Here is a 13,428-nt window from a genome sequence, read left to right as displayed (position 1 = left end):
TTCTACATTCTTCGAATGATAAAGCTGTAAAAACAGTCAATATGTGTGTGTCTTTTAAGGGCTTTGTATAATCTGTAATTTGCAAATGGGACAGGGGAGAAATATAAATATATTTTATGGATGATGCACCATGCTGCCTTGTTCCGTGGTTGCCATGGTGCCGAGAGGCCGAGAGCTCTGCGAATATAGTAAATATTGTATTGTTTTTAAGTGTTTTATAGCATTTTCTTCCCATAGCATTTCAATTTATTTTGTATAGTGATTTTATTGCATTTTTCAATTTTTATAGCATTTTTAAAATACACTTTTTTGGGTTTTGATAACTTGTTGATAGATTAACTGAAATATCTGGTGGTGACCAATGATGTACAGTGCCTTCGGAAAGTATTCAGAAGCCTTTACTTTTTCCACATTTTGTTAAGTTACAGCCTTATTCTAAAATGAATGAAATATGTGTTTTTTTTCTCAACAATCTACACACAATACCCCATAATGACAAAGCGAACACAGGTTTTTAGACATTTTTGCAAATTTATAAAAAAAAAAAAAAACAGAAATACCTTATTTACATAAGTATACAGACCCTTTGCTATGAGACTCGAAATTGAGCTCAGGTGCATCCTGTTTCCATTGATCATCCTTGAGATGTTTCTACAACTTGAATGAAGTCCACCTGTGGTAAATTCAATTGATTGGACATGATTTGGAAAGGCACACACCTGTCTATATAAGGTCCCACAGTTGACAGTGCATATCAGAGCAAAAACCAAGCCATGAGGTCAAAGGAATTGTCTGTAGAGCTCCGAGACAGGATTGTGTCGAGGCACAGATCTGGGGAAGGGTACCAAAACATTTCTGCAGCATTGAAGGTCCCCAAGAACACAATGGCCTCCATCATTCTTAAATGGAAGAAGTTTGGAACCACGAAGACTCTTCCTAGAGCTGGCTGCCCGGCCAAACTGAGCAATTGGGAGAGAAGGGCCTTGGTCAGGGAGGTGACCAAGAACCCGATGGTTATTCTGACAGAGCTCGAGAGTTCCTCTGTGGAGATGGGAGAACCTTCCAGAAGGACAACCATCTCTGCAGTGCTCCACCAATCAGGCCTTTATGGTAGCGTGGCCAGACGGAAGCCACTCCTCAGTAAAAGGCACGACAGCCCGCTTGGAGTTTGCCAAAAGGCACCTAAAGACTCTCAGACCATGAGAAAAAAATGTCTCTGGTCTGATGAAACCAAGAATGAACTCTTTCTAAAAACCTGTTTTTGCTCTGTCATTATGGGGTATTGTGTGTAGATTGATGAGGGGGAAAAAACTATTTCATAAATTAATCAAAGGTTATATTTGCTATTCTGTGAGGGCCTATGTTCGGAACCCGCTTCTGTGCTTTAGGTGCCAAAGATTTGGACATGATGCAGCAGTGTGTGGAAGAGCGATCCCACGATGTGAGAAATGCACTGTTGGAGCTAGAAACACAAGCATTTCGCTACACCCGCAATAACATCTGCTAAACATGTGTATGTGACAAATAACATTTGATTTAATGTGCAATAGGGCATAGTCAGAGGGAGTGTACAGTTGGAATAGAGAAAGCACTGTGTGTCAACTGTGGGGGTGCCCATGCACCTGGGGATCCGAAGTGCCCTGTGAGAGAGAGACAGGTGGAGCTTGACTGAGTTCGAGTGGGGCAGAAAGTTTCCTATGCTGAGGTAGTGAAGAGAGTAGAGGATAACCCAAGGGTGAGTGAGTCGACTGGGATGCCCCCAGTGAGTAGGCCTGAAGAGAGAGATCCAGAGAGGATGAGATTTAGTAAGGTTGGAATTCTTACGTTTATAGCCATGGTGATCAACTGCACTGCACTGATGGAGTGGATATCACAGAATCTAGATGTGGTAGTTGCAGCAACACAGTGAATAACGAATAACAATAACAATTAAAAATAACATGGCTATATACAGGAAGTACCAGGACCGAGTTGATGTGCAGGGGTACGAGGTAATTGAGGTTGCTATGTACATAGGTAGGGGTAAAGTGATTAGGCAACAGGATAATAGACATTAGCAGCGTGTGTGGAAGTGTGTGTTTGTTTGTGTGAGGTGTCAGTATGCATGTGTGCGCATGTTATGTGTGTGTGGGCGTGCGTATGTAGTGTGTGTGTGTGTGTGTGAATAGAATTAGTGCAAAAAAGTGTATGTGTGTGTTGGGGTGTCAGTGTAAGTATGTGTGAGTGTGTCGGTACAGTCCAGTGTGTGTGCATAGAGTCAGTGCAAGAGAGTTAGTGCAAAAAGGGGTAAATGCAGGTAGCCATTTGATGAGCTATTTAGCAGCCTTGTTTAACAGACTTATGGCTTGGGGGTAGAAGCTGTTCAGGGTCCTGTTGGTTCCAGACTTGGTGCACTGGTACCGCTTGCCTTTGCCGTTGAGGTGAGAGACATGGGCAGCTTTACATTTATTGACCTGGAGGCAGAACTGAACTATTTCCGCTAGATGGGCCAGCTGCAAAGTCAAAATTGCCAATATTGTAAAAGTTCGGTTAGAGTTAGGCATTAGGGCTGGCAGTGTGGTTAAGGTTAGGGTTAGAAATGTTATGACTTTGTGGCTGTGCAAGCTAGTGACCACTCCACAGAGCTGCCTCCAGGGCAAGATTACATTTTAGTCAGTTAGCAGACGCTCTTATCCAGAGCGACTTATATGAGCAATTAGGGTTAAGTGCCTTGCTCAAGGGCACATCGACAGATTTTTCACCTAGTCGGCTCGGGGATTAGAACCAGCGACCTTTCGGTTACTGGCACAACGCTCTTAACCACTAAGCTACCTGCCGCCCCATTCATGACAATAAATGCAAACCTGCGAGAAATGGGTCTCCTAGAGACTTGACTGATCAGCATCCCATTGACAGCCCGACTAGGTCAACATCTGAAACTGACCCTAAACCTAACCTTCTTAAACCTTAACCATAACCCTAACCATAAATTAACCATTGGTTTTCTGGTCAGTCACATCCCCTTAGTTTTTCCAGAGAGAAATAGTTTAATTAATAGGTAACAACAGTGAAGTAGTGCTGTGTCTCTTTGGCAAGGTTTCTCATCAAATCAAATAAAAAAAAATTGTCACATGCGCCGAATACAACAGGTGTAGACCAGTGAAATGCTTACTTACAAGCCCTTAACCAACAATGCAATTTTAAGAAATAATGCAAATGCAAATAGTCTGGGTAGCCATTTGATTAGATGTTCAGGAGTCTTATGGTTTGGGGTAGAAGCTGTTTAGAAGCCTCTTGGACCTAGACTTGACGCTCCGGTACCGCTTGCCGTGCGGTAGCAGAGAGAACAGTCTATGACTAGGGTGGCTGGAGTCTTTGACAATTTTTAGGGCCTTCCTCTGACACCGCCTGGTATAGAGGTCCTGGATGGCAGGAAGCTTGGCCCCAGGGATGTACTGGGCTGTACGCACTACCCTTTGTAGTGCCTTGCAGTCGGAGGCCGAGCAGTTGCCAATCCAGGCAGTGATGCAACCAGTCAGGATGCTCTCGATGGTGCAGCTGTAGAACCTTTTGAGGTTCTGAGGACCCATGTCAAATCTTTTCAGTCTCCTTAGGGGGAATAAGTTTTGTTGTGCCCTCTTCACGACTGTCTTGGTGTGGTTGGACCATGTTAGTTTGTTGGTGATGTGGACACCAAGGAACTTGAAGCTCTCAACCTGCTCCACTACAGCCCCGTCGATGAGAATGGGGGCCTGCTCGGTCCTCTTCTTTTTCCTGTAGTCCACAATCATCTCCTTTGTCTTGATCAGGTTGAGGGAGAGGTTGTTGTCCTGGCACCACATGGCCAGGTCTCTGACCTCCTCCCTATAGGCTGTCTCGTCGTTGTCGGTGATCAGGCCTACCACTGTTGTGTCATCAGCACACTTAATGATGGTGTTGGAGTCGTGCCTGGCCATGCAGTCATGAGTGAACAGGGAGTAAAGGAGGGGACTGAGCACGCATGCCTGAGGGGCCCCTGTGTTGAGGATCAGCGTATCAGATGTGTTGTTACCTACCCTTAACACCTGGGGGTGGCCCGTCAGGAAGTCCAGGATCCAGTTGCAGAGTGAGGTGTTTAGTCCCATGGTCCTTAGCTTAGTGATAAGCTTTGAGGGCACTATGGTGTTGAACGCTGAGCTGTAGTCAATGAATAGCATTCTCACAAAGGTGTTCCTTTTGTCCAGGTGTGAAAGGGCAGTGTGAAGCGCAATAGAGATTGCATCATCTGTTGATCTGTTGGGGCGGTATGCAAATTAGATTGGGTCTAGGGTTTCTGGGATAATGGTGTTGATGTGAGCCATGACCAGCCTTTCAAAGCACTTCATGGCTACAGACATGAGTGCTATGGGTCTGTAGTCATTTCGGCAGGTTACCTTAGTGTTCTTGGGCACAGAGACTATGGTGGTCTGCTTGAAACATGTTGGTATTACAGACTCAGACAGGGAGAGGTTGAAAATGTCAGTGATGACACTTGCCAGTTGGTCAGCGCATGCTCGGGGTACACGTCCTGGTAATCCGTTTGGCCCTGCGGCATTGTAAATGTTGACCTGTTTAAAGGTTCTTACTCACATCGGCTACGGAGAGCGTGATCACACAGTCGTCCGGAACAGCTGATGCTCTCATGCATGTTTCAGTGTTACTTGCCTCGAAGCCAGCATAGAAGTAATTTAGCTCGTCTGGTAGGCTCGTGTCACTGGGCAGCTCGCGGCTGTGCTTCCCTTTGTAGTCTGTAATAGTTTTCAAGCCCTGCCACATCCGACGAGCGTCGGAGCCGGTGTAGTACGATTAGATCTTAGTCCTGTATTGACGCTTTGCCTGTTTGATGGTTCTTTGGAGGGCATAGCGGGATTTCTTATAAGCTTCCGGGTTAGAGTCCCGCTCCTTGAAAGCGGCAGCTCTACCCTTTAGCTCAGTGCGGATGTTGCCTGTAATCCATGGCTTCTGGTTGGGGTATGTAAGTATGAAGTAGCCTATGTCTCCAATTGCATCAAATTCTTATTCTTATTATTCTTATTATACTACTTGATTTAGTCGTGTGCAAGGAATTTTTGTATAATATTGATAAAGGTAATAGATCAATTTAGATTCAGAAAAGTTAAAGGCCCTTGTGTGATCTACGGTATATAAGGTCCCACTGTTGACAGTGCATGTTAGAGCAAAAATCAAGCCATGAGGTCGAAGGAATTGTCCATAGAGCTCCGAGATAGGATTCGGTCTTCAATGAGGTTGAAAGTATATTGAGTATATTGAGTTCGTTCCCGTGTTTATTTTACTCAAGCCGGATTGGACGCCTCACCATATATTTGACACCCCTACTGTAGACGATGGATGAGACATGACATCATTTCAAGTGAAATCAAATTGTATTTGTCACATGCGCCGAATACAAAGGTGTTGACTTTACAGTGAAATGTTTGCTTACGAGCCCTTCCCTACAATGCAGAGTTTAAAAATAAATATAAAAATAACTTCCAACGGGATGTGTGTGTGTGTAGGTATAGGCCGCCAGGTGTAAAATAATAGAATCGAATAGAATAGAACAGAACAGAACATAATAACTGTATTTTTTTCCAGAGGGAACGTCTGAACGAGGTGATGAGTGTCATTTTGCAGGCAATAAAGTATTTTCAGTGTCCATTAGAATGAGTTGAACCAGAGAGGTGGAATCCATCCAACCATGTGATGTACACTTGACAGACGTGTGAAACTGCACGGCTGTCTTCCCTGTTAAGAAACACACACAGACTTGCACTAGTGTGATAATGCGCAGTTCTGTCGTCAAGGCAACCGTTTCTGTGGATGAAGTCATTGTTACGCTGATAGTTGCTATAGTTACAACCTAGAGAGGGCGCTGCGGAGGGGCTGTGTACGTAATATGACGCAGGGTGGGGGCGTGCCCATGATGCGCGCTGCGCAAGGCTGGTTGTTGTTCCCGCAGAGAGGCGAGAAGATGGCGGCGGTGTCAAGCGGAGGTGCATCTGGGTCCGCTGCGGCCGGGATTACGCACTCTACCCGACCAGCCCACGCAGGCATGGGCGCCCAGAACCGAGCACAGCCATCCTCTGGGATCAGCCACTCCAATCGACCTACCCCGGCTGCGGGGTGCATCACCAACCCTGGCCACCCCTCGTCCGGCAGGCCCCCCCTAGCCCGAGTGGGCTACTACGAAATCGAGCGGACCATCGGCAAGGGAAATTTCGCCGTTGTTAAATTAGCAACACACATCATCACTAAAGCAAAGGTAGGATGATTAATACGATGCTTTTGAAGGGGATCAATTTCAGGTTGTCAACGATTTGTACTCATTTGACTGTGTTATTGCTGTCACTCTCACCCAGGCTGAAGATTGGGCCTTCAGGCTTGAGAGCGAGTAACGTTACAATGGCTATCCGCTTTTGGTCGCAGTGCGGGGGTGTAAACATGGGGCATCATAAGCAATCATTCGCCTTGTAGTTTTTCCTATGAGTTTTTCACATTATAGAACCAGTTTTAATGTAAGAAGGACAGCGGGGGTGACATGTCTACGGAGAGGACGGTACGGCTGGGATGGATGAAAGAGGAGAGGGGGGCTTCGAGCGTTGACTGCGTTAGTTAACTAACCAGCTATTTTTGGCATGATGTATTAGTTAGGTAGAATCACAAGCATCATGTCATCAGTAGTTTACATGTGTCATTAGCAAGCAACTACCTATATATTTGTGAGATTTTGAAGTGAATGTTCCTTTGGCAAGCTAGTTAAATTGGCTAGGTAGTTAATTTAAAAAACAAGCAGGCTTGACAGGCAGTAAACATATTTGCTGGCTGGCCATATCTTATCCCTAAAAATGTGTTGACTAACAACGTATTTTCTCACTGAAGAAGTTGCCATGTTTTTCATTTTCTCATGGTTTATATATTTAATTTAGAGGGTGGTGGTGTATTCAAGGGATGGTATTTTAGTTTGTGCCAGGTTATGTGGCATTTTCATTTGAGTATAGGCAAAGGCTATGGGAAAATTTGCTGCCTCAGATATGTTAAAGCCTATTGATATCCCTTTGAGTGTACTTATGCTGTTGCGGAGTGTGGGCGTCTGTAGGCAGATGTGTTGCTGGCAGATAGGCACTGGAGACTACATACCTTGTTTGTCAATATTGAAACAAAAACCCATAATCATAGTAGTCCCAACTTTTACCTACATATCCTTTCTCATCCTTATAGCTGAGAGACCTTAGCATGAACAGTAGGCTACTTTTTTTTAATCCACATTTGCCTTTACACAAATTACCATTCAGTTTTATTTTCCCAGGTATCTTATTGAGAAGCCCCCCCGCACCTCTCTGATTCAGATGGGTTGGGTTAAATGCATTCATTTGTACAACTGACTAGATATCCTCCCTTCCCTTTCTATTTTTCCTCTCAATAATGACCTGGGTGACCAAGGAGTAGAGCAGGCCAACTGATAGCCTACCCACTCTGGCCATACTTTTAAGCCTGTGCCAGTGCCACTAAGCTGACAGATGTCCTACTAATAAGACTGTGGATCTGCAACACGCTCTTGGAATTGAACTGAGGCCAGAGTCATCAGAGAGGGATAAACATAAGGCTACCTGTAAGGGCATCACTATTGTAATGTGTGTGTATAAGACAGAACACTTCACTACTTCTTTGTGTGTTGTGTGAGGGAGGCTGACTATTCTGATAGATTAACTCACATGGTGACATGGAACATGCTGAAAAACACATTAGGCTATAGCCTAAGCAACTTACGCTAAGCTACATAAGTTGGGAAAATGTATTTATAGGGAATCACATATTAGTGCCTTAAAGTTACATAATGATAGATTGATAAAACACTGACCACAAAAACTACAATCTCTCCATTGTTAGGCCAAGTTTTTTGTTGAGTGATACTTTTGCAGAGGGGGACTCCACACACACCCTGATATTTTTTATTCTACTGGATTGGTAGAATGGATTGCATTACTGCAATTTGAAAATGACCCTTTCTAGGCAGAGGTCATCGTCATTGCGAGAATTACATTTGAATTCTCTCATTTAATAAATGTATAAATAAGTATGCCACACTGATTCAGGTCGAAACACACATTAAACATTCTTGGACATTTGACTAGCTAGCTGGTTTTTCCTGGGAGATGAACATTGGGTTGTTATTTTACCTGACATGCATATGGTCCTCTTTTTAACTGGTTCTTTGTAGAATTTTGACCCAGAGTCATACAAAATCGGGTGTTTCTCTAATCCACAGATAAAAAGGGAAACCTAGTTCATTTTTAGTTGGTTATCTTTAATTCATCTCTCCTCGTTTTGAAAGTTCAAGCATTCATATGGTAGCGCGTGCAACGTGGTTTGCGTGTAATGTTTGGAGGAAGTAGCTGGTCCAAATATGATTGTTTTGGGTTTGTCATTAAATGTACCACCACCCAAAACCTGTATTTTCTTCAGTTTTTTACCCCTCCCATTGCATCTTATGAAGCATGACATATTTTTGACAGTTGACAGCCATCATGCTTCAGGTTCACCTGGTTTGTATATACAATTTAAATGGGACTAGCTAATGTTTTTGAAAATAGATGCTCAAGCATTTGAAACCAGTGCCTTGGTGCTGCCTTCTCACCAACTCAAGATTATAAATGCTGATATTTGTGTTCATGTTTATGAAATTCAAAGTCCAAACAAGGGCATGTTATGCAACCAAAGAGCTACTGATGTCCGGATTCAAGAGAAATTGCATGATAATGGAAAAATAAACAAAGAAAGTAGACTCTTCTAGCTACATCAACTACATTTCTACTGAATTCAAACAGTAGCCTATCTATTAATGTTGCTCACATACATTGACATGACACCCTCCCTAGCAGTCAGTTAGCCTACGTAGAAGTGAGCCATTTCAGCATATTTGGACAGATCATCGCACCGCACACCTTTTCCACCAGCATTAGTCATGCCTAACCACTGGTGTGAAAGACGAGCTATAGCTCAATGCTTCGGTCTGCAACGCCAATCAGGGAGGAGGGGTTTGTGGAGCTGTGGTGTTAGACTGAGCCAAGCGTCACAGCTCTGGAAGAGGGACAGTCCGAGAGCCGCTAGGGCAGACCTGACACGCTCGGGACGAGGTCAATAACAAAACACACACACACACCTGAATAAAAAAGTGTTTATAAACCTAAATGTGTCTGCCAGCTGACTAGCTCCCTCCTCCTCCTTATCAGAAGACGGGGCACCGTCAGACAGGTATGGTTAAAGAAGGCAGCCGGCGTGCTCTGGCTTGTCTGCGGTGCATAGCGTGTCTCCTCATGTTACACTGTATCTATCCAGACTTCTTCTTCCGCTACCGCCGCCTCCTCATCTTAGATTTGCATCGAAGAGGAGGAGCAGCAGCAGCCACGGTGGTCAGGCAATGTTAGATAACGGCCCTAATGCACGTGTCGCGCCGTGATTTCATTAGTATTAATAATTTGACAATTGTGGTGTTGCTACTTAATAAATGTGCAAAAATGTATACAAACCTGTTTTTACTTTGTCATTATGGGGTATTGTGTGTAGATTGATGAGGAAAAATATATTTTCAATCCATTTTAGAATAAGGCTGTAACCTAACATATTTGATAATAATTGACGATAATTGACGATATCCTTCCAGACTTTTGCCACCTAGGACATTTGTGACCGGACCTTCTCAAATAGTACTTGAGTACCCTTGCTGTAGACTATTCCTTCAGCTATTTAATTGAACATTAGGTCTTACTTTTTTGATAGTCACATAGTTGATACCATTGTCCAAACTCACCTCCTTTACCACAGAGAAGTTCCTAGTAAGAGTAATAGAAGATAATGGAAACTTTCTCCTACATTCAAGTCTTACTGACTATGGTCTGGGTCCATGCGTTACAACACTGTATCATCAGCTATATTTAGCCTCTTGACTAATAGCCCCACGGCATCGCCTGTCCGCGTGTGCCAGTCCGGCCAGTCCCCTCCTCTAGAGTCAGTTGGGAACATCGACGACATGATGCGTCTTTCACAGAGACGTACACATTGGAGTCACTTAACTTTAGTGTGTTCAATGTCACATTCCCCGGGAAAGGTAATTCCATTCGAATCTTGTTGGTATCCATAGCGACATTGACCCTGTGTTGGTGAGAGATGGAGGACTACGGAGACTTGATGCTCGTCATGACCCCTCCATGTATGGAGCTCAGCTGCATTGGCTGATATCAATATCCAACGCAAACTCTGTCTACAAAAAAACTATTCTCATTGGTTCTCAAATGGAGGTGCCCCATATTATCAGATGGAGGTTTTAGCTTATGTGGGTGGTTTAGTCAGATGGAGGTTTTAGCCTGTGTGATCTTGGACATTAAAGCAATAAGGCACTAGAGACTGTGGTATATCGTGAATAGGCTATATCATGTTTATACACATGACTGGAACACAGACTCAGCCAATCAGCACCCAGGACTTGAACTACCAATTTTCATGATACAGATTATCCTCTGGGTTGTATCTGTTGATGTTTTATGCCTCTTTGCTCATCTCGGTTTTGTTCGTTTGCTTTGATTTTAGAAAGACTGCGTTGTCTTCTTGATTTTCCCAATGGTCCATTTAGGGTATTGGCTGCCTCATTGATGAATGAGACCTATTCACGGTTAAAATAGCACATGCGCTCTTGATCCGCACATACATGAATAGGCCGATCATTTGCTACACACACTCGCTCTACAGTACAGACACATACAGGAACATCTGAACGTAGTAGACTTATGACTTAGCTGAGGCACCCACATGTGACACACACACAACACAGTATTTCGCTCTCCCTAGAGGAGTGTGTAAAGCCTGTGGCTCTGCTGTGTGGTTGAAGGGCAGGGTGACCGTTTGTTGGTAGCTAGCACGTGTTAATACGACGATGCCACAGCCGCCAAACTGTTTCCCCCCCTCCGATGATGAGAATGTTGAGCAGAACGTTGAGCAGCAGGAGTGAGGACCTCCCGCATGCAGCGCTGCGTAATGTTGCTGCTGAAAGGAACAAGCAAAGGAAACTAACAACATGGGTTGAATAAATGATGCAGGCTTATTTGTGTGATCATGTGACACTTACTGCACACGTTAACCTCCACATAGGGAGCTTGATTGGAATAGAAGGGCAACCCTCTACAACAGGGAACCCAGCGGGCAAAGCTGATAGAAATGATGTCATTATAACCAGTTTATAGGCTAACTATTTCTTGTTGTTAACTGGTTGTGATGATGTCATGTCAACCATCTTTAGCCGGTGGAAATGTGAATGTTTTTGATTTATTTTCCTCCCCGTACTAGAACAATGTCACACTGATCATCTCTTGGTCTTGGTCTAGTCTCAGATGAGGACACAGCCCTGGTCTCTGTCGGTTAGTATTGCTCCTGAGCTAAGCGGCTTTGGGCCTGACTGACTGCTGCAGTAAAGATTAAACTTTGACTATCCTCATTGCAGATGGCTGAGATGGTAGCTTTTTGGCTGTGTCTTTTAAAATGCTCTCACCTGTTAGCCTACTTACTGGTAGCCCACATGATATTGTTATAGGTTAGGCTAAATCCACACATTTTTTATATATATTTTTTAATTATTTATACACACATGACACCATCACCAATATGTTTCATTTGGTTTGTGTTACATCATTTTTATTCCATCTTTGATCTCCAGATTGCGTTTTAGATTTTTCATATTCACCTCTCTGAGCTCTCCACAGTCATACGCTGTTATATAAAACATCAAAGGAATTTAATGACGCCAAAGTCGTCATATGTATATGAAACTCTCGTCCGCATTCCGTTGATGTACTTCTCAGCAGCACAGTCATTGTTTAGAGTGCCTTGCCCCAAATAATCCCAGTTTACTGGTCTGCTTGTGTTGTAGGCCTAACTATCTCACCTGTTCATTTTGTAGGCCACTTGCCACTTGTCTGTTCCTGGTTGCTAAGTATCAGCAGTGGCGCGGTGCTATGGTTAGGTCAACAGTCTTGTGATCGCAGGGGCTATGTGACACTTCAGCTTAACTGACTCTCTCTGTATCCATATCTTTCAATGGAAAATTCCAGAGTAATGCAAGCCAGACACGTCACCCCCTCCAAGTTGATTACTGTAACTATAACTGTACATTAAAAACCAGCCAATAGTTCCAACTACAACTGGCCATTGAATTGAGTGTGTGAGGAAATGAGTTGTGCTAGTCATTAGGATAGCTTGTCCAAACTCCTCTGTGTGCTCAGCTTATCAGGCTTGCCAAATGATGTTCTATCAAACATGTTGCTGGCACCATCTTTTTGTAGGCCAGCATAGCTCTCTTCCAGTTTTGATTTCACGCCCAATTTCCTTATTTTGAGTCCATTTGCATGGAGAGGGACTTGATGTTCCCAAAGTATTGGGTTTGTGGCATGAGACCGGGAGTGTGAACTCACAATGCTTCATGACCTTCCTCCCTCATTTGGGACTTTCTGTTTTTACTGTATAATACCAATTGTGTGGGTTGTGTTCATTCTGTGTGTAGTGTGTGTGTGTTTTTCGAGTGTGTCCCTGCTCCAGATGTTGGGCCTCGTACCCACGATGCGGGGGGAGAGAGATTACATCAATACAGCTGGATGACTGCCAGAGCAATAATAGCCCAATGAAGCTTAAAATACCACAGAGAGGGACATGCACACAGCCCTACTGAGAAAGATGGACCCAACACACATGCGCACACACACACACACACACACACACACACACACACACACACACACACACACACACACACACACACACACACACACAGGGTTCAATGCTAGAACACCATGTGCCTGACTCTTCCTTTTCCTGTCCGCTAGCCGGAAATGGGCCTGCAGCTTGCTTTCATATGGCCCCATTCTATTATCTCGGCCAACAACAGAGAGGGGGAAGAGGAGCTTCAGAAATAACTAGTATTCCCAGAACGCGAAGCCAGCTCACAAGGAGGTTTAGGCATGTGTGAGAGCAGGTTTTCATCTCATTCTCAACAGATCACCGCATTACACTGTTAACGGCTAATTTATTCATTCAAACCTGACGTCGAGCTGACACGTCACAGTTATTGGTAAAAGTAAGCACCGTCAGAATTGATTAGATCAGCAATTCCTGGAGGGTCGTGTGTTTGCGAGTTTTCGCACCTCCCTTGTACTTGATTAATCAATGAAGGTAATTGATTAGTTAGAAACCCCTCACCTGGTTGTCTAGGTCTTAATTAGACACGAAAAGGAAATAACAAAAACAAGCAAACACATACAGTGCCTTCAGAAAGTATTCACACCCCTTGACTTACATTTTACATTTACATTTTAGTCATTTAGCAGACGCTTTTATCCAGAGCGACTTACAGGAGCAATTAGGGTTAAGTGCCTTGCTTAAGGGCACATC

At 43.9% G+C, this 13,428-nt stretch overlaps 1 protein-coding gene across 2 annotated transcripts in view; it reads left to right on the top strand.

Moving 5' to 3' along the window:
* Positions 1–5,934: 5,934 nt before the first annotated feature.
* LOC121563580 (serine/threonine-protein kinase SIK3 homolog) overlaps positions 5,935–13,428 on the top strand; it is a 48,857-nt gene continuing 41,363 nt past the window's right edge. For both annotated transcript variants that reach the window (XM_045212963.1, XM_041875424.2), the window contains exon 1: positions 5,935–6,259. In XM_045212963.1, the coding sequence (XP_045068898.1) occupies positions 5,969–6,259 (291 nt within the window). In that variant the 5' untranslated portion in view covers positions 5,935–5,968. The remainder of the gene's footprint in view (positions 6,260–13,428) is intronic.

The sequence above is a fragment of the Coregonus clupeaformis genome, chromosome 5 (genome assembly GCF_020615455.1).
Source record: "Coregonus clupeaformis isolate EN_2021a chromosome 5, ASM2061545v1, whole genome shotgun sequence".
Classification (NCBI taxonomy): Eukaryota; Metazoa; Chordata; class Actinopteri; order Salmoniformes; family Salmonidae; genus Coregonus; species Coregonus clupeaformis.
The sequence above is the reverse complement of the archived record's forward strand: the minus strand, read 5'-3'. Positions and strand labels throughout refer to the sequence as shown.